General features: G+C 44.5%; 1 protein-coding gene across 17 annotated transcripts in view; it reads left to right on the forward strand.

The window, feature by feature from the left end:
• The window catches only part of Ppip5k1 (diphosphoinositol pentakisphosphate kinase 1), a 41,792-nt gene extending 21,355 nt beyond the window's left edge, over window positions 1-20,437 (forward strand). For 5 of the 17 annotated variants that reach the window (XM_051183575.1, XM_051183579.1, XM_051183580.1 and 2 more), the window contains 6 exons: window positions 3,395-3,520; window positions 4,238-4,300; window positions 7,799-7,981; window positions 9,465-9,602; window positions 15,307-15,420; window positions 18,480-20,437. In XM_051183575.1, coding sequence (XP_051039532.1) covers window positions 3,395-3,520; window positions 4,238-4,300; window positions 7,799-7,981; window positions 9,465-9,602; window positions 15,307-15,420; window positions 18,480-19,405 — 1,550 coding nt within the window. In that variant the 3' untranslated portion in view covers window positions 19,406-20,437. The remainder of the gene's footprint in view (window positions 1-3,394; window positions 3,521-4,237; window positions 4,301-7,798; window positions 7,982-9,464; window positions 9,603-15,306; window positions 15,421-18,479) is intronic. The other 12 variants (XM_051183584.1, XM_051183585.1, XM_051183591.1 and 9 more) reach the window with 4 other exon arrangements.
• Window positions 20,438-20,670: the final 233 nt, after the last annotated feature.

The following is a 20,670-nucleotide window of genomic DNA, read 5'->3' on the forward strand; positions in this document are numbered from 1 at the left end:
TCTGACACGGGTGAGGTGGCAGAGGCTTCCCTCAGGACATTGAGGGGATATCTCTTGATGTTTTTGAGCCCTGGAAAGGGATGGAGAACATCTTCAACCTTTTCTAAGGACACAGACTTGAGGAAGCACCAAGCCTCAGAGGGTATGGTATTCTTTGGGGCAGTCCTTGAGATGGACTGCCTCCGAACACAATGCCATGTAAACCAAGTAACTAACTAGAAGTCAGAGATTATTGTGTGGGGTCTGAAATGGTTCTTCTGGCTCATTTTTTAAAAACTTTGTCCTATTCTCTCAATTTAAATCCTCTCTCTCTCTTTTTTTTTCTTTTACTTTTGCATTTGCTGCTTAATTTCTTGGCCCTAAAATGGTTAATATTTGAACTAGTAAAGAGAATAAATGTTTAGGTAATTTTCCAAGCTAATTTTATGGAAGGAGACTGCCTTCTAGAATCCTGAAATAAGTTGACTGGTTTAGGACATGGGAGCTAAATGACAACTGTGTAGGTCAGCAAAATAGACTGCTTGCCCCAGAAACCACAAAAGGCCAAGAAAAAACAAGACCCAGTAAAGAACAGATTTTTAGATAAGTTAGAAATAGATAGTGTGTGAGTGGAAGTCCTCTCAAGAGCAAGGCATAGACCAAGAAACCCTGTCTCGAAAAACAAAAAAGGAAAATAAAAAGAGTGAGGCACAGGAGCCAGACATGGTATTATACTTTTAATCCTAGCACTCAGAGGCAGGTAGAGCTCTGTGAGTTCCACACCATCCTGGTCTACAAAGTGAGTTCCAGGCCATCCAAGCCTACATAGTGAGACTACTTAAAAAAAAAAAAAAAAAAACCTAAAACAAAACACAAAACAGTCAGGCAGTGGTAGTGCACACCTTTAATCCCAGCACCCAGGAAGCAGAGGTAGGCGGATCTCTGAGTTTGAGGCCAACCCGGTCTACATAGTGGGTTGCGGGGCAGCCAGGGCTACACAAATGGACCTCAATGTCTCAAAAACCAAAACCAACCAAAGCAAAAAAAGAAGGAAGAAAGGAGAAAAAGGAATAAGGCATAGGAGGCTAGGAGGCTGGGTTTATAGTGCAGTCGAATGTGCCTGTAGACCAAAGCACTTGGGGAGGGTGAGCTGGGAGGACCCCTAAAACCCAAGGGTTCGAGACTAGCTAGCATGGACAACATAGGGTGGCTCCTATGTAAAAAACAAACAAGTGGAGTAAAGCAGAGCGAGGGATACACAGAACTAGTGACCTATGGTAAGACAGAGACTCCTGCTGAGCTATCTGAGGGCTGGGCAGAGTAGGGCTGGCATGATTGTACCAGGAAAGTATTCAGTAGAGGAAATAAATGTAGAACCGATGTGGTCTAGGATAGATCCAGTTCCCTTCAGCTTTCTCTGAAGAAGAGCAGGCATCTTTTGCAGTGTGTCACTCTGTGGTACTTCATCCTAAAGCCTGATTTGAGCATTGAAGTTGGGAGAAGATGCTGCACAGAGAGGTCCGAATTCCAGGGTAGAAACCTGAGCTTTCTGATTTTTTTTTCTTTCTTTCTTTCTTTTTTTTTTTTTTTTTTTTTTTTTTTTTTGTCTTTCTTTCTTTCTTCCTTTGTTTCTTTGTTTCTTTGTTTCTTTGTTTCTTTCTTTCTTTCTCAAGACAGGGTTTCTCTGTATTGCTTTGGAGGCTGTCCTGGAACTAGCTCTGTAGATCAGGCTGGTCTCGAACTCACAGAGAGATCCCCCTGCCTCTGCCTCCTGAGTGTTGGGATTAAAGGTGTGCACCACCAACACCCAGCTGAGCTTTCTGATTTTTGTAGTAGCCCTGAAATACTGGGATCCTGGTCTTCCCTATAGGTTCAAGGGAAACTACCCTCTTCTCTAGTCTGAATATGAATATGACCTCCCCATCCAAACCCAGCATCATGGTTATGATGGATTTGGAAGTAGAAGGGCAAATCTCAAGAATCTGAATCTCAGTCTTTTTTGTTTGTTTTGTTTTGTTTTGTTTTGTTTTTTTGAGACAGGGTCTCTCTATGTAGCCCTGGCTGTCCTGGAACTCACTACACAGACCAGGCTGGCTTTAAACTTATTGAGATCCTCATGCCTCTGCCTCCTGATTGCTGGGATTAAAGGCAAGAATGTCAGTCATATGACTTCCCAGTTACTCTGTCATCAGGGCTATAGAAGGAGGACTGGGGAGTCCAACCCTACCCTAGACCACCCCAGGGATGTTTTCTGACCTGACTTACCCTTTCCAGAGGTTTTTCAAGTTTCATTTACTCCTCAAACAGGCACTTCTTTTTGCTTTCTTTGAACTTATATGTGTGAGCAGCTGGCTTTGATAATAAACTCTTCAGAACAGGGAAAAAAAAAAGTTGTTGTTTCCTGCTTTCTGTCTTAGTAGGGTGCCTAGCACATAATTGGTGTGCCCTACTTTATAAGCAACTGGCTTTTCAGATGTCTTCTGGTTTGTGTCCATCTTGACTTCAGGATCTACAACAACACTGTTGCTCTATGACAAAAACCCATCCTTTCTAACCAAACACAGTTTGTCCTTGGAGGAAGGAGACCTAGATTCTGGTCCTCCTTGGCTCCTGTACTATGACCTCAAGCAAAAGGAGACCCCTTTTGGATCGGTTTCTTCATTTACTATGTAAAATGAAAACATTAAACTAGACGGTCTCTGAGTCCCTTTGGGCTTTAAAAGCACAGGGCTCATACCTGTGAGTAAAAGAAGCTCTGCAGGATTGGGTGTTGGAATGTGTGTCAGCCAAGTTCCCAAATCCACTCTATAGTTCCAGGGAAAGCTTTTCCCTTTCAGACCTCTAAGGGGCTAGATTTCTAGGCTTCTCGGCTCCTCTCTCCAGAGTAAAGGCCACCTGAGTGATTTAGGCCGGTGAGGTGGTTCAGCAGTAAAGGCACTCACTTGCTGCCAAACTTGATGACTGGAGTTTAATCCCTGGGACCTTCATGATGGAAGGAGAGGACTGAGTACTGCAAGTTGTCCCCTGGCCTCCATGTGCATGCCATGGCGTGCATTCTCCCCCCCCCCCACACAAAGTAATACCGTTCATTAAAAGTTTAGGGAGACTTACCTATTCTTTTAGTACTTCTGAGAGTAACCTTGGGAAGCCCAATCCACCTCAGTCGACTGAAAACCTAATAAGACTAACACCATTACTGTAGTGGCCTTTTGTCTGTGCCATGTAGATCAGTTGGAAAGTTGCTATTTTGCTGGCCTGGTGTGGCTATGGGCAGTAGTGAACACTCTCTGTGGTTACTTGGAGTAGCTGCATTGTGGTGGCGCTGAATGGCTGTGTGTGTCTTAATGTTGTACCGTGAAGTTGGGTGTTCTGTATGCAGCTTTGTGTGGCTACTAATGTGCTCCCGGCTTTGCAGGCTCACAGTGCACGGGGCTATTCAGCACCACGGTGCTGGGTGGCTCCTCCAGTGCTCCGAATCTTCAGGACTACGCCCGCAGCCATGGCAAAAAGATCCCGCCTGCCAGTCTAAAGCACCGAGATGGTATGTGGGTGGGTTTAGGGGGGCAGCTCTCTCTCGCTCTTAAAAAAAAAAAAAAACTCATCTCCCAGCAAGTATACAGCTCCAGAACTATTCATGCTTAAGATGGCACTGGCAGTGGCCTTACACAAGCTCTCTTCATGGACAGTAGATGGGAGAAGGAGCCAAGACCCCTTCCACTCCTCCATTTGCATTCCCTCTCACCATACAAATACTACTTATTTATGCTTATCCCTTCATAATCTCCCACACACAGCCTGGCTGCATCGATTTGTACTCTTTCCTGGATTCTGGCCTGTAGGGTGAGGACCGAGAGGATGCTCCTTGGTCAGGAGGAATGCAGTGGAGTCTTGGTTAGATTTCCAGGGAATTAGTGTTAGGGATGTGAAGGTTGCTCAGCTAAGGTGAAAAGATGATATGGAAAGAGACTGGGGGAAGGGAAAGAAGTTTCTATACAGACTTTGTTTCCAAGTGGCTATTAAGAGAACACGGTGGTGAAATTAGGGTTGTTTTGTGGGACCATGTTGTAGTAGCGGTGACACCAACTACTGAGAGATTACAGCAGAGGAAATAAATCGAATGTTGTAGCCGAGATCCAAGGGTCGGGAATGGGACCAGATTACATGGCAAGGTAAAGAAGCAGGTACATAGTGGGCAGGTTCCAAAGCCAAGGGCGGGCACAGGGGTGGGTATAATCCCCGTGATGTCTTTTCTCCCCAGAGCTCTTGTTTGTCCCGGCCGTAAAACGATTTTCTGTGTCGTTTGCAAAGCATCCGACTAACGGTACGTTTGCTTCTGACTCAGCGTCATTCCTCCTCCTCATGTCACCTCCAGACACTGAACCCTGAGTTCTGACACTGACTTTGCCTCTCCTTCCTCTATATTGATACTCTTTCTCTGAATGAGCCCCTCACTAAGTGTCCCTCCTGGGACATTTCCCTTATGACAGCCGTAGCCGTGGCTGTAGCCTGGATAGGCTGACCTATCCCTGTGGCAACTCAGGGTCTGATTTCCATAATCACCATCATTACCATTCCATAACTTTTGTCAGCACCACCACCAAAACATCAGTCACAACTCTCCTTTCCTATCACATAACTGCCAGGCTGTGTGCAGACATACTAGGTTTTCCTTCTTAGCTGAGCATAGCATCACCTAGATAGGTCTCACTCTCTCCCTGCTGTCTTAGTTTATGTGGCTGTGATCTCCTCATTTACTCTCCAGCTCTTGATGGGGTGGATGCAGAGTGTGTTCTGTTCTGGACCAATGCTGCAGTTACTTATTAGGGCTTTGGTTTGGACATGTGACCTCCCATCTCCATAGTCCTCTCTCCTGCCATTTTGTGTACTTTGTGTGGCTCATGTGTTCCTGACATCTGCTTTATGTTTTACTAACCTAGTGCCCGAGCCTAGAGAGCAGGAGCCCAGATTGTTTTGGGATAAAAGGAAAACAATAGAAAGGAATGGGAAGTGTTAGGTAAGGAGAAAGGACTGTACTTTCAGGGTTCTTTCTTTCTTTCTTTTTCCATCTTACTCTTTGACTGAGTGGTCAGTACTCGAAAGTGAACCCTGGTATTTGTGTGTACCTGCCATATGCTCTGCCTCTGAGCGAGGCTCCAGCCTCTACATCTTGAGTCTTGACTTTCCGTGAGGCCAGGTATACCTATGGAAACACCGAATCAGAGAGGTTGGAAATGAAGGGATGAGATAGGAATCCTGGGAGAATTTAGGAATAAGCAATATTTTAAGAATACAGAAGAACTAAGTCTGTATACATTGCACCCTGAAAGGTTTTAGTGTCTTTGTAACATATGACAAGAGAATCTAAGACCTATTCCCTGTTGAACTTTTATTTTGGTTTGGTTTTCTTTTTTCGTCTGTGTTGTATCTTGTCCCTTAAGTAAATCCACTTTTGTTAGATATGGTTTTCTTCTATTCAACAGCTGAGACTCTCAGAGGAAATTAAATTATTCTGATTTCCTGCCCCCCTCCATCAGTTGTCTCACTAGATTTTAGCCTGGTCAGGCCATGCATATCCTCCCGACACTGCTAAGGTCTCTCTCTAGGTTGACCCTGTGTTCATTCAGTTCATCTCTGCCTCTAGGCTCTCTTTTCTGCTTGTGGCCAAAGTCCCTAGCTGTAGTGACTTATTTGTGCTAACTCATATAGTCTCACATATCACGGTTGTTAAAAAGGAGAACTTGATGCCCAAACCCCAAGCCTGGAACTTGGACGTAGTCTATAATATAGAACCAGGAGCTTGGGCCCCTGAAATAAGAGATAAATCATATATCTCCCCAGTTTCTTGGTGGGTGCCATAAGAGAAAGACCCAGGTCCATAAAAACAAATCCTCAAACACTTATCTCCAGTTCTCTGAAGCCTTGGTTGGCAGACTCACCAGCTGAAGAAACAAGAATTAATTTTGCTGTAAGGAGGGAAGGAAGAAAGGCCTGCACAATTCAGGTATAGTTAGTGAAGGAGAACAACCCAAGGTCTCTGACATCTTGTACACTTGCCCAGGGTTCTTCTAGTCTCCTTGCTTCTCTTGTGTTTGAGCTAGGAAGCTAATATTCTTGCAAAGCCAGGACCTGGGATCCAGCTGTTGTAACAAGAAATTTGGAACTATTGTATTTGACAGAGAAGATCATCTTGATGGAATTTAACCCTTAAGGCAATGTGAGAGCTCTACCCCATGGCCAAGGTCCTGCTTTACTGACTCAGCAATCACAGAGCAGTCATTCTGTCTAGAGTTGCTTATGATGGATTCTTCATAACAGTGTGCCAAGCCTACTTTCCAACATCACCATCTCCTTGCATGATGACTGGCTTTGACACAGCAGCTGAAAACAAACAAACAAACAAACAAACAAAGCCCCCTAAAACTGGGCCTGGCTTTGGAAAAGAAAGAGACAAGGCAATGCTGTCTCCATACTTTGATGGAAGAACAGCCCCTTGTATATTCCTGTTCCTGTTCCTGATGAGCTATCATATCCTGTGACTACAACCAGCACACGGGTGTGGTATATCGCTATATATGCAGAAGTCACCAAAGCAAATTAATGTAGTGGGAAAGAGACAGTGGTTCGTCCTCATCCAGCGTGTCAGAGTGACCAATGGATTTGTCAGGCTCTTTATGTTCTTGCGCCCCACACAGCTGTGTGACCATTGCTACAATCAGGCCTCACTATACTAGTCCAAGAGGAACTAAAAACCAAGCTCTTTGGAAGCTGTGGTCTCATGGGACCAGCAGGTGAAATGGTACTGATCTCCTGCCTTTCCTGTATCAAGCCCTGGCTCATCCCCACGTCAGTCTTCATCCCCATGTATCCCTTCAAAGACCTGCCACTGCTGTTCTCTTGTACCCCTCATCGATGCCTTTTGACGCCTTCAGCTGGTTTGCTGCTGAATCCCAGATATCCACAGAATGTACCAAGTGGCTAAAACAATGAGGGATTCCGACCTAAAGCTCTTCCACACACCAGCTGGACAAAAAGCAGTTAGACTGATCATCCGTGGAAAGAGAAAATAAAATGATATAACTTTTAGCTCGAGTTAGGGACATGTCACCACCATCACCACCCATATTCTGAGACTAAAGTGTTTATTTGTACAAGAGTAAGATAAAGGGCAGTTAATCATATTTGTCTTATAAAGAGCAGCAAGTCTGCTTTTTTTTTTTTTTTTTTTTTACTTGCACTGTTTCAAAGGAGTCCTACTCCTGGTTTCCTGCCAACATTTTGTACCTGGCACCAGTCCTGTCTGTGGCTATCCTAGAATCTGTATCGCAGCAGGCCTTAGCCTGGAATGTTTTCAGCTTTGGAGTTATCTTAACATCTAATATCATTTTGACCTTCTTCTCTGAGTGACTTTGAATCTCTTCATCTCAGTCCCAGTGTCATAAATCCATTTGTCTGAGAAGTGGACCCTAGGGTTTATCTAAGAGAGATCAGAGACCAGAGCTCTAGTCAAGGCTCCAGCTGCAGAATTTGCAGCTCACCCTTATCCAGAATGCTCCTCAAGCACCAACTAAATTGTGCTTGAGGAAGGGGAGGGCCTGGGGTCTCATTAATGGCTTCATTGAGTCTCACTATGTGGTGCCAATACTCTTCTTCCAAGTAGGGGATGAACAGTCACTCTGACCGTCTTTCTTCCTTAGCTGACCTTGGGTCTAAGTGGCCCCCACTCCCAGGAATGTTGTCAGTCAGTGCCCCCCTCATTGTCTCTCCCTCTTCTCTTTCTCTATCTCTGTGCTTCCTATCGTGGTCCCTCTGCCCCCTGCAGAGCTGCTGGATGACCAGCACCCTGTGGTCCGGTTGCTGCGCACTTTTTCCTCTGACTGCCCAAGGGGCTGGCCAGTCTCCTTGGATGCCACGCTGGCGCACCACCTGCACCAGTGCTCCTACCACCTGCGCCTCTTCCGGAACTGGCTGCACTCAGGCCAGGATGACCCCGAGTGCCTCTACGGTACCCCCTGCCACAGGCCGGCCGGCTGCTGCCACTACCCTGGCTGGGACTGACTGCTTTGCTTATTGCATTTCTGTCTGGAGAGCCTCTCTAGCCCCTGAGGTTATGTGACTTGCATTAGTTGCTTGATTGGGATTGGGGCCAGGCTGCCTGGTAGCTGTAGCGTTGGCTGCTCGTCTCTCGTCTAGTCTCCTTTCTTACTTCCCCCTAATGTTCCCCATTCTGTTCAGCATAGGCATAATCTCTTGTCCTGGGATCTGGTGTTTTATTTTTATTTATTTATTTTTGTTTGTTTTTTGTTTTTTTGTTTTTTAATGTGGTCTTACCTCTCTAATCTTCTACTACCATCGTCTTCAAACCCAACACATTTTTCTAACCACTCAGATGAGCTAGAGACTCCTCTGCCCCCCTCCACTAGATTATAAGGGGAAACCACAGGGCCATCAACTAAACATCAGGGTAAACAAAGCTGGAGGTTAGAGGATGATCAGGTATGGTAATTTTGAGCTAGGACTCTTACTCATCGATAAAGAAGAGGCTCAGTCTTTTGTGGATGGTGCTGCCTTCTCTGTTCTTGGTTCCTTTGAGGAGAAGCAGCATTGGAACAATGGGGGACTGAGACAGTGCTTAGGATGTGTTCTTGATCCTTCAATAGGAACCGTTTTTCCCATTAATAATCGTAGGAGTAGGGTTATTCATTGATGTTTACCTTTGGCGCCACCAAGACTTGTAGACCTGTATTATATGGTATTTTTTTCAGGGTGGGGGGGTATCTCATTTTCTTGGTGGTTTAGAGAAAACCTAGCAAGCCCAGGATGTCACAGCTAGAGAGAGCATAAGGAAAAAGCTTTGATGTGATGGAAATGACCAAGAAAGAACTTCCATCCCCCACCCTGTTCATGCATGTGGTTTTCCTCAGCTGAGCTTCATGTATTGCATGCTCTCCAGTCTGCATCCAAGTACTCCAGCCCTTCTACCCACACCTGAAATTTGCATGAACCTCTGCTTGGATTCCACATCCTTCTCCTTAATATGTTTTTTTTTTTTTTTGTTTTGTTTTGTTTTTCTTTTCTTCATGGTACCTGAAATCTGCTGTTCCTTCCAAGCTCCATGACCCGCTGCCTCATGTTAGATCTACAATTTCAACCCCTTGCCTCTTGATCCCTGTTTTATTTGCCCCAGAAAGTACAAGAGCAGTGTTAGTGCTCTTGTCTGTCCACGGACACTGTGTACTCTCCATAGGTGAAGGTGATTTGACTACCTGGAGGCTTAGCAGGTGGACATTTTAGGAAAATTGGAGATGAGATAAATAGATTTCCTGAAGGGCTCTAAAGAGTTCCTTCTCCTGGAAACCTTGGATACCCCACACTCCAAAAGCTATAGACTCTCCCGATGGCTCTCAGGGACTCTCCATCCTTCTTTACTCGATTGGAGTGCGTCTGGTGGGAATAACATTGACTTTGTTCATCTCTTTTTCCAACAGGATTTGAAGGGTGCTCCATGGTACCTACCATCTACCCCCTGGAAACACTACATAATGCTCTCTCCTTGCGTCAAGTGAGTGAATTCTTGACTAAAGTCTGCCAGCGCCACACTGATGCCCATGCACAGGCATCTGCAGGTATGGGGAAGTACGGTTTATGTCTCTAGCTTTACTTTCATACTTGTGATTTGCAGAATATGAGGAAACAGTGTTTGCTGCTCTGGGAGAAGGCCAGACAATTTTTTGCAGCAACCACATCAGGTGATTCATAGTCACCTGTAGTTTCAGCTCCAGGGCATCTGACATGTACTCCAGCCTCCATGGTCACTGAAACACATCTGCACATATAAACACAGATGCACATACACACATGCATAAATACAAAGTAAAATAAACTTAAAAGCTAGGAAGTTGGGAGTTTAACTTGCATGATAGAGCTTGCCTAGCAAACACAAATCCCTATGATTTTTCCTTAACACTGGAGAGGAAAGAGAGAGAGAGGGAGAGTTGGGAAGATATGTGAGTGAGTAAAAAGCTTGTGTAGTAAGTACAAGGACCTGAGTTTGATCCCCAGAGCAACCCATAGTTTAAAACACCGAGCCAGCCTGGTGGTGCACACCTTTAATCCCAGCACTTGGGAGTCAGAAGCAGGCAGATCTCTGTGAGTTCAAGCCCAGCCTGGTCTACAGAGCAAGTTCAAGGACAGCCAAGGACAGAGAAACCCTGTCTCAAAAAACCAATGGCGTTTGCAGATGAGCGAGCCCGTCAACTGCCAGCATCCATGTGGGATGGCTCATAAATACCTGTTATTCCAGCGTCTTGGAATCTAACACTCTCCTTTGGCCTCGGAAAGGCACCAGCACCTGCATATAACCAGTACACACACACACACACACACACACACACACACACACAATTTTAAAAAGTAAAATAAGGAGCTGGGCAGCGGTGGTGCATGCCTTTAATCCCAGTACTCGGAGGTAGAGGCAGATGGATCTCTGAGTTTGAGATCAGCCTAGTCTACAGAACAAGTTTGAGGACAGGCACCAAAGCTACACAGAGAAACCCTGGCTCTAAAAAAAAAAAACAAAATAATAATAATAATAATAAAAATAAAAATAAGGGGCTGGAGAAATGACTTAATGGTTAAAAACAGTTGCTGCTCTTGCACAAGACCTCTGTTCAGTTCCCAGCACCCACATCAGGCATCTTATAACTTCCTGTAACTCCTGTTCCATGGACTCCTCTTCTGGCCTCCCTAGACTATTTCATGCACATGGTGAACATATAGATAAGCAGGCATACATGCACATAATTTTTTTTCCAAGATAGGGTTTCTTTTTGTAGATCTGGCTGTCATAAACTCACTCAGTAGTCCTAGGCGGCCTTGAACTCAGAGATCCACCACCACTGCCTCCTGAGTGCTGGGATTAAAGGTATGTATCACTACTTCCTAGTGATATTTTTTTAATTAAAAAATAATAATCTTAAGAATATGCTGGGTGCTGGTGGCATACCTACAGACCCAGCACAAGGTAGGCAGATACACACATGTCCTGGGGTCTTTAAGCCAGCCAGCCTACTTGGCTAGTTCCAAGTCAGTGAAAGAAACTATCTTAAAAAGACAGTGAAGGTGCTAATGGTACCTACAGAAGGACACCCAAGGTTGTCTTCTGGCCTCAACATGCACACAAACATACATCAAAACATGTATGTACACACACTCACACTCCACACACATGGCTAGTTAGGAACTAAATATGGAGGCTTGAGAAGCCAAGGGACATTGACCCAAGCTGAAGAATACATGGCTGTCAGCAGTAGAAGTTACATGGCCTCTTGGCTTTTAGGACTTCAGTATTGGGCTAGAGTGATGGCTGGTGGGGTGGGGCAGGGGGCAGTAAGAGCACTGGCTGTTCTTCCAGAGGACCTAGTTTCCATTCCCAGCACCCACATGACAGCTCATAACTGTCTATAACTACAGTTCCGGGGGACCCAACACCCTCACACAGACATGGATGCAGACAAAACACCAATGCACCTAAAATTAAATTAAATTAAATCATATAAGAACAAAAAAACTTCAGCTAGCAAAATAGGCAGGATTTTCTTGATCATATTGGAGGCCTCCATCTGTTTTCTTGTTTAAGCTGTGACATGATCCTCCCCTAGATTGCTTTCTATTTCAGTAAACACCATGACCAGAAGGAACTTGAAGAGAAAGGGTTTATTTCATCTTGTATTATGAAGGGCATCAGGGCGTGAAGTCAAGGGTGGAACCTGGAAACCGGAGCAAAGCAGAGACCATGGAGGATGCTGATCATTGGCTTGTCCTCTGGGTCCACATTCAGCTACTTTTCTTTCATTTGTTTAGATTTGTTTATATTATGAGTGCTTGCCTGCATATATGTCGGTGTACTTTATGTGTGTCCAGTGCTTGTAGAGGTCAGAAAAAGGGGGTCAGATCTCTAGAACTGGAGTCACAGATGGTTGTGAGTCACCAGGTGAGAACAGAACCTAAGTCCTCTGCACGAGCAACAAGTGCTCTTAACCACTGAGCCCTCTGTCTCCCCGTCCCTTAGATACCCTTATACCTCCTAGGACTACTGCCCCTGAGGTGGCACTGCCCATGTGAGCTGAGCCCTCCCACATCAGTCATGAATCAAGGAAACCCCCCCCCCCACAGACTTTCCTACAGGCCAATCTAATGGAGACATTTTCTCAGTTAAGGTTCCCGCTTACCAGGTGACCACAGCTCAGTCAAGCTTACAGAAACCTAAGCAACACAGATCCTGACTCATCTCTCCTCACTTTGTTGGTGTCGCTTGTGAAGCACTTTTCATTAACAAGCAGTTAACTTGCAGTGTATTGAAGTCACGATCCAGCTGGACTCATGGCTGCCACATGGTTCAGTTTGAAGCAATGAATTTGCCATTGAAAACAGCCTGCGTTTTAAGAGAGACCGTGTGATCCTGGAGAGAGAGAGAGAGAGAGAGAGAGAGAGAGAGAGAGAGAGAGAGAGAGAGAGAGAGAGCGCTTTGAGAGTACATACCATCTGATATTTTTATTATTATTTTATGAGTTGGAGGAAGGTTATGTGTGTGCTATGGTACCCATGTCAAGGTCAGAGGATAACTTGACCTTGGTTGGTTCTAATGTTCCAACATGTGGGTCATAGAGACCAAACTCTGATTGTCAGATTGTCAGGCTTGGCAGCAAGTTCCTTTACTCACTGAGCACCTTGCCCACCCAGTCTTTTCCCAGTTCTTCACTGAAAACAAACAAAAAAGAAAACCTGCTTATAAAGCTTAGTGTGAGAGTTAAATTATCCCTCTTTCCCTCCTCCTTTTATTCTTAAAATTTGTGTGTCCCATCCAGCAGCAGTTTATAGGCAGCATATTATGCAGATGGCACTAATTTCTCCCCTTTGTTTACATCTTGAGGCAGAAGAGCCTCATGCAGCTACACAGTGAGCTTTATGAGGAAATAGTTGCAACCATTTCAGTGGAAGAATGTGTTCTATATAACTTTTTAGTGGAGAATAGGTCAAGAGGATGGGTTTTCAAAATCATCTGGGCCTCGCTTTAAACCCTTTAAAGGCTCCATGACGGAAGGCTGGTGCTGGCTGGTATGTCGTATTCTTGTTGGACATGGACCATAGCATGGGTCTTGACCCTAAGATGTCACTCTTCCTACTATGCATCAGCCACATAGTTGATATTGATGGGAGAGGGCAACAAGTTCTTAGCTATTATTTTTCTATGAAACTTAAGAACAGGAAAGTAAATAATAGTTTGTGAGGAAAAGAAAAGAAAAACAATTAGGTAACCACAGAGACATAGAAATGACTCTTAACAACATATAATTGAGGCTGATGAGATGACTTACCAGATAAAGTACTTGCTGTCATGCCTGATGGTGTGAATGTGATCCCTGAGACCTATATGATATGAGAAAGCTAGCTCCCCTAAATTGTTTCCTGATCTTCACCCACATGCTTCGGGTTGTATATGCACACATGTGCACACACATACATACACAAATACCTCAGCAGTTAAGGACACTGGTTGCTCTTTCAGAGGACCTGGGTTTGATTTCCAGTACCCACAGTACAACTGTCTAACTCCCGATTACAGGGTATCTGAAGCCCTTCAAAAGTCTCTTGGTGCACTAAGCATGTGCATGGTACAGAGAGATACATGCAGGCAAAACCCTAATACACATAAAATTTAATTTAAAATTGGAGAGCAATCTAACAGCACACTTTACATCAACCTCTGACCGCCACATGAGTGCATACATACAAACATACATACTTACTTGAGTGTGCGCGTGCATGCGCGCGTGCGCGCGCGCACACACACAAACACACACACACACACACACACACACAGCAAAAACTTTTAGAATGAACTTATCTCAGTACTCCAGAAAACAGTCAAAGGCTCACAGGCAGCAGGGAAGTGCTACGTTAAATAAGAGGTAACCTGGAGACCGGGCTGTAGCTAAGTGGTAAACCCTGTGTTTGACATGTGGGTCCCTTGCAGCAATACGGAACTGATTAATTATTAATTTAAGAGAAATGAATGATGACCTGAAATGGATAAAAGGGTTGCAGCTCTTTTACTGTTCTTGCTCACCCTCCACTCCCTGGTTTGGTTGTAGTTTGTTGTTGTTGCTGTTGTTTCAGTTGTATGTGGGTTGGGGGGTATATGCATCAGGTTCCCTGGAGCTGGAGGTATAGTGGTTGTGAGCTAGGAATAGACCTTTTGTCATCTGGAAGAGCAGCAAGAGCTCTTAATTGCCAAGCCGTCTGTCTCTTCAGCCCCTGGTGGTAATTTTAATGATGGCAGCCTGTGCTGTCCTTGTGGGACCATGGTTTCTGATTCCAGAAAGGCACAGCAAGCAGATCTTAGTCCCAAAGGAAAAGACAAAGAGGAATAAAACATACTTAGAAAAGTAACAGACAAAACCTTTTCAAATTTAATAAAAGACTTAAATTTTTATTTTCAAATAGTTCAGCTAGTTCCTACAGGATTTGTGCAAAGTGATCCATACTAAGGCAATAATATTCAGATTGTCGGAAGACAGACAGAAAACGTCTGTTTGTTTGGAGATAGGGACTCTCTATGTAGTCCTGGCTGTCCTGGGACTCACAAGGATCCTCTTGTCTCTGCCTCCTATAAAGGCATTTGCCACCACATCTGGCAGAAGGCAGAAAAATTTGAAAGCAGCAAGAGAAAAATCAAGATTTCATTTGCACAGCAACTTCAAAAATTTGTTTTTACATTTATCTATTTGTGGTATGAGGCACAGTGATGCACCTAAGAAGGCAGAGGACAGCTTGTAGGATTCAGATCTTTCTGTCACTGTTTGGCTCCTGGGGATCAAACTCTGGTGATCAGTCCTGGCAGCAGGCGCCTTTACCCTCTGAGCCATCATCTACTTTTTAGAAAATAGATTTGATATAACATTTTCTTTCATGTAGAATAGAAAAATGTGAATGTATTTGTGACAGGAATGCAGAAGGGTGACTTTTTGTTGGAAAGTAGGAGACTGAGGGAGAGGAACAGGGTAATAGGGGTAGCAGATAAATGTGAACAAAGTTTAATAATGTGTATGGAAATGACATAAACCTGTTATTTTGTATGCAAACAAATTAATAATTGTATATTTGAGAAGAATCAAAAACATGACAAGGGTTTGGGTCAAGGCTTCTAGGGTATGTTTCTTCTCAGCCAGAGGGAAGGTAAAGTGGCCTTGACTTAGGCTGACAGCCTTTGACGCCTGGATTCTTTGTAACGTGACTCTTATTCACTTGTTTCTCTCTTCCACCACACAGCGCTCTTTGACTCTATGCACAGCAACCAGGCCTCAGATAGCCCATTTTCCCCACCCCGCGCTCTTCATTCGCCACCCTTGCAACTTCGGCATCGCTCTGAAAAGCCACCTTGGTGTAAGTAAACCTTTTTTAGTTGCCTAATCAAAAGCCTAGAGGGATGGAGGGGTTGGTGTGTAAGAGACCTATCCCATGAGAGCCAGGAAGCTGAGGCTTAAGGGACTAGGGTTGGGGCTAGAGAGGTGGCTCAGTAGTTTTAGCAGTTATGAGCAAACAGTGTTGTTCCAGAGGACACAGGTTTGATTCCCAGCACCCACATTATGTGGCTCACAACTGTCTATAACTTCAGCTCCAAGGGAATATAACACCTCTGACTTCTACAGACACCTGTACATGTGTATACACACACACACACACGATTAAAAATAATAAAAATAGAAGGGAATATGACACCTCTGACTTCTACAGACACCTGTACATGTGTGTACACACACACACACACACACACACACACACACACGATTAAAAATAATAAAAATAGGCCGGGCTGTGGTGGTGCATACCTTTAATCCCAGCACTCGGGAGGCAGAGACCAGCCTGGTATACAAGAGCTAGTTCCAAGACAGCCTCTAAAACCACAGAGAAACCCTGTCTCGAAAAACCAAAATAAATTAAAAAAAAAAAAAAAAAAAAAAAAGACCATGAATGGCTGGGTACTGTTGTTTCGTTAAGAAGGCAGAGGTAGGACTGTGAGTTTTAGACCAGATTGGGTTATATATTAAGCTCAAGACCAGCATGGGCTAAATACCTATATTATTTTTGTTGTTTTGTTTTTCGAGACAGGGTTTCTCTGTGTAGCTCTATAGAAAAGGCTGGCCTTGAACTCACAGAGATCCACCTGCCTCTGCCTCCCAAGTGCTGGGGCTAAAGGTGTGTGCCACCTTCTTGCTTTGCCAGTCAGACCACTAGCTGGATATTAAGGCTTCCTCAGTAACAGGGGAGAGCTTGGCTTGCTTCTTTCCTTTTTCTCTCTTCTATCTCCACCTACTAGCAGACCTTCATTAGCAACCATCCTCACTGAGGTGCCCATTACCAGAAACACATTCTGTGTCTTTAAAAACCGTTTTGGGTTCAAACCATGTCCTTCCTCCTGCCCATTTCCCACTCTGTCCCCATTTTAAACATGTCTTTTCTGTTTCTTTAGGCCAAGATGGAGTAGAGGAGGTACTATATCTTTTTTTTTTTTTTTTTTTTTTCGAGACAGGTTTCTTTGTGGCTTTGGAGGCTGTTCTGGAACTAGCTCAGTAGACTGTGCTGGTCTCAAACTATATCTTAAACTCAGTGGCTGGCTGACCATTTCAGGGTCATCCTTGTCAACTTTACCAGTACAGTGTATTTAGGTGTCTTCCAGTTTCCAGAATCAGTCATTGTTGATACTATAGTGATTTACTGCATAGATGAAATTTCGATAAATATGACACTTCTCTTGCTAGAGGCCATATCCTCCTGTAGACTTATTAAAAACTTTAAGGTTCTCCTTGTTTTTACTATTTCATATTTTTCTAGATTTTATTCTGTTTTGAGACACTCTATAGACTAGGCTGGTCTTGAACTCAGAGAGCAGCCTCCTCTACCTCCCTAGCACTACTACTAAAGGTGTGTGCCACCATACCGGACCTAGAGGGTCTTAACCTTGGATCCACGGATGTTTTTTGTGAATGCCATGAATCATATGTAAAGATGAATGTGGGCAGTGGTACATGTACCTTTTCCCTGGAAGATAATCCATGATTTCTACAAGAGCTAATGATGTCTGACTCCTCCCCACCCCCCCCCCCAAAAAAAAAGATAAGAATTGTCATTTGAGAATTCTGTTGGGAGTCTTTCATCTTTAGGCGAACCAACAAAAAAGAAAGTTTTTTCCTCATACAAAATGCCAGAAGGCGGCACAGTTCTGTGACTGTTGACCCCAAAACTGAAATGCAAAGCTCTGCTTCACTATCCATGAAGGGCCTGTGTGGTGTCAGTCACTCCTGCAGGCAGGGTGATAAGGGGAGGGTCTGTTCCTCACAGGTGCCTGCCTGCCACTGTGTCTCCCCCGAGCCCTAAGAACGCCTTGCCGTCCACTGCTCATATTGTTCCCAAGCACAGTGACAGGCTAAAGATAGCAGAGACAGAGGAGAAGCAACCCTGCCATGAGGGGATGAGAGCAGACACCCGGGAGGTCACCGGAGCAGCAGGCTCTAGTTGCTTTCTTCTGTTTGTTGTCCTTTCCTGGTGTCCTCGTGGATGGGCTTCCTTTATCATTTTCTAGCTTTACCAGAACTTGCCAGGCAGCCTAGGCTGACCTGAACTTTCAGTGCTCTTGGGTGCTACAATTGCAGATGTGAGTTACCATGTCTCACTCCTGATGTATAAAGGTTTTCTACATTATCTTGCTCACTTATTTCTTGGGAGATGTCTTGTTCCAGAAATACAGTGGTTACTTTAAAGAATGATTCTTCTCTTGATCTTAACATGACTTGCTATGTATAGCTGAGGATGACCTTGAGCTTCTGATCCTCTGCCTACCATGTGCACCATCCCTGCTGCATTCCTATACGCACCAGTGTGTTCAGTGCTGCGTATGGAACCCAGAGCTTTGTGCATAACTGGTTGGCACTACTGCTGAACCACATACCTGGAGTCCTCTCAACTAGGACTATTTCAACAGAATAGTAGTCTCCTCATCTTCTTCCCTTCTTCCTGTCCATATCTGTACACTGCACCTATAGAATGAAAAACTATGGAGATGGAACCTGATAATCAGTATTTAAGTATCCGCACACTTTTGATGTGTAACAGTAATTGTGAGCCATTGGGGCAAAATGTTCACATGCATCCAAAATACGAAGGTGGGATCAGAGAGTGTTTGTGAGAAACTAGATGAAGTAGTCCTTATTCTCCTGACTCTTAGATGAGCCTTGGAATCATTCTCTTAGTCTCCTCCACTAGGCTAGTGTGACAGTTTCTGAGCTGAACAAGCTCATATGTCTGTCACACGTAGGAAGAATTTAGACCTTCTTTCTCCAAACCATGAGCAACAAAGCAGATGTATTCTAGTGTTCGGTGTATACATACGGGCAGAGGCTTCTCCTCCAGCTTGTTTGACTTGACCTCCTAAATTTGCTTTATAGATAGCAGTGGCCCTTCTAGCACCGTGTCCAGTGCTGGCCCTTCCTCTCCTACTGCAGTGGATGGAAACTCACATTTTGGCTTCAGTGATCAGTCCTCTGTAAATACACATATGACTGAAGAAAACCAAGACATTGGGTTGCTCCAGGAGACTCCTGGAGATGGAACACAAGAGTTCCCTATAGAAAGACAGCAAGAGCTTATTGAGCCTAATCAGTCCCCTCAAGAACCACCTGTGGAAATCCGCCCTCTAGGTCAGGATGTCGCTGAGGTCAGCCAAACATGCCAAGTGGTCCCAGATACCACCCAGACACACCATGACATCCTTGAGGAGGTCAGCCAGACTAACCAGGAAGTCCCTGACATCAGCCAGCTGTTCCTGAAGAACCATGATACTGCTACCAACATTTGTCAGCCAGGCCAGAAGGCTAGTCAACTGTCTCAGGAAGTTTACCAACTTTGTCAAGACAACCCTGAGGAGAGTAACCAGCTGTGCCAAGAGGTTTCTGTGGAGCTGGGCAGGATGACCCATGGATTCCCTATAAACACTGATAGCATGGACCAGGAAACCTTTATAGAAACTGGCAGGCCAACCCAAGAGATTCCTGAGGAGATGGGCCTGCAATTCCAAGAGTTCTCTGTGAAGGTTGGGATGCTGACTCAGGAGGTCCCTGCCATCATTGAGCTGTCTCAAGACATCCTTGAGGCTGACAATCCATCCCAAGAGCTCACTGAGGAGGCTGGTCTTCACGCTCAGGAGGTCTGTGAGGAGATTGATCAGGACTCAAGGGTGGTCCCTGAGGTGGCTGATGAGCTGCCTAGTGAGGATATCCCCCAAGGCCAGTGTCTTTCTAGTGATGTAAACACTGAAAGCCAGTCTCTGGCCCATGACCAGCACTCATCCCTTCCACCAGCAATGTATAATTAGTTGCTTTCTCATTGGTGTCACACTCTACCAGCCATTTGAACCAGTAGCCTTTCTGTTGGCTAATAACATGAGCCAGAGCAAGGCCTGGGCTCATACCAGGGTATCTGAGAAAGTAGGCCTTCTGGCAGGAAATATGCTTCTGCCAAAGCTTGTGTCTAGGGAAGAGTTAATTTATGTTCAGAGCAGCTATTAGCTCTTCATTTAGCCATGGGGTGAGAAATTATAGATTGTTCATTTGAAATGCCACTTAACTGTTGTAGATACCATTGAGAGGACGACAAATATAAAATGGAAAGCAGCAGGGTCTCTATTTGTTGAAAGAAATATTCACAACCTTTTAAGGTACCCTCAGACCATATGTGCATTCAAGGAGGCTCTTGTCTTCGCTGTCACAGGCAGGCCCAGGGTAGCCACCTCAGATGTCTGCAAAATAGAGTTCTCTTCTCACGAACACCTGGCGTGGCCACTCTTGCGTTAGACTGGGCTTATGGGTGTTTCTGTATAATTGCCAAGTGCTCCTTCTGCCCTAGTCCTACTCCTCTGGACAATGACTCCAGAGAAAAGCAGATATTAGATTGCCATGTACCTTCAGAGTAGAACACTCTGGAGATTTGGATCAGTCTATGAATCTAGGCCTCTGGTTGTTGTGAGGCTATTGGACTTAGAAGATGCTGTAGTAGAGAGAATCAAGTTCTATTTTAAACAGTTAGCAGAGATCAATGTTGTACAGACATGAGCAAAGATTTAATATATATATATGTATATATACATATATACATATATATATATATATACATATATATATATATATACAAACATATATATTTCTGTAGTTTGCCAGGGACAGACTGGCCAAAGATCAAACACTCCAGGGTCCCCAAGAGGTTTGTCCTTATATCATGTGTCTTTAGGACCGTGTGTGATTATGAAGCTTTTCCCAAAGATAGGGGTGGGAGTGGGCGTGGGTAATGCAGTCATTGGAGTCAGGGGCCGGAACATGATGAGTGCTCAATAAATACGAAATAATGAGAACGCTGATGGCTGTTGCCTTTGTGAACACAATAGTGAATATGTAAGCCAATCATGTCTGTGACTGAATCCATTAAAAAAACTATTGTAGTTGAGCAAGGATTGGCTTTAAAAATATACAGAGTCTGTCATCTCCCTGTAGTGGTCGGTCTACTATCCCAAATGTCTTTAATGAGAAGAGTGTTGGGCAGTGTGATTAGAAAGAAATGTGAGCTCCATGAAGCAGCAGAGGCCAT

This window comes from Phodopus roborovskii, unplaced genomic scaffold, assembly GCF_943737965.1.
Source record: "Phodopus roborovskii unplaced genomic scaffold, PHOROB, whole genome shotgun sequence".
Taxonomy (NCBI): Eukaryota; Metazoa; Chordata; class Mammalia; order Rodentia; family Cricetidae; genus Phodopus; species Phodopus roborovskii.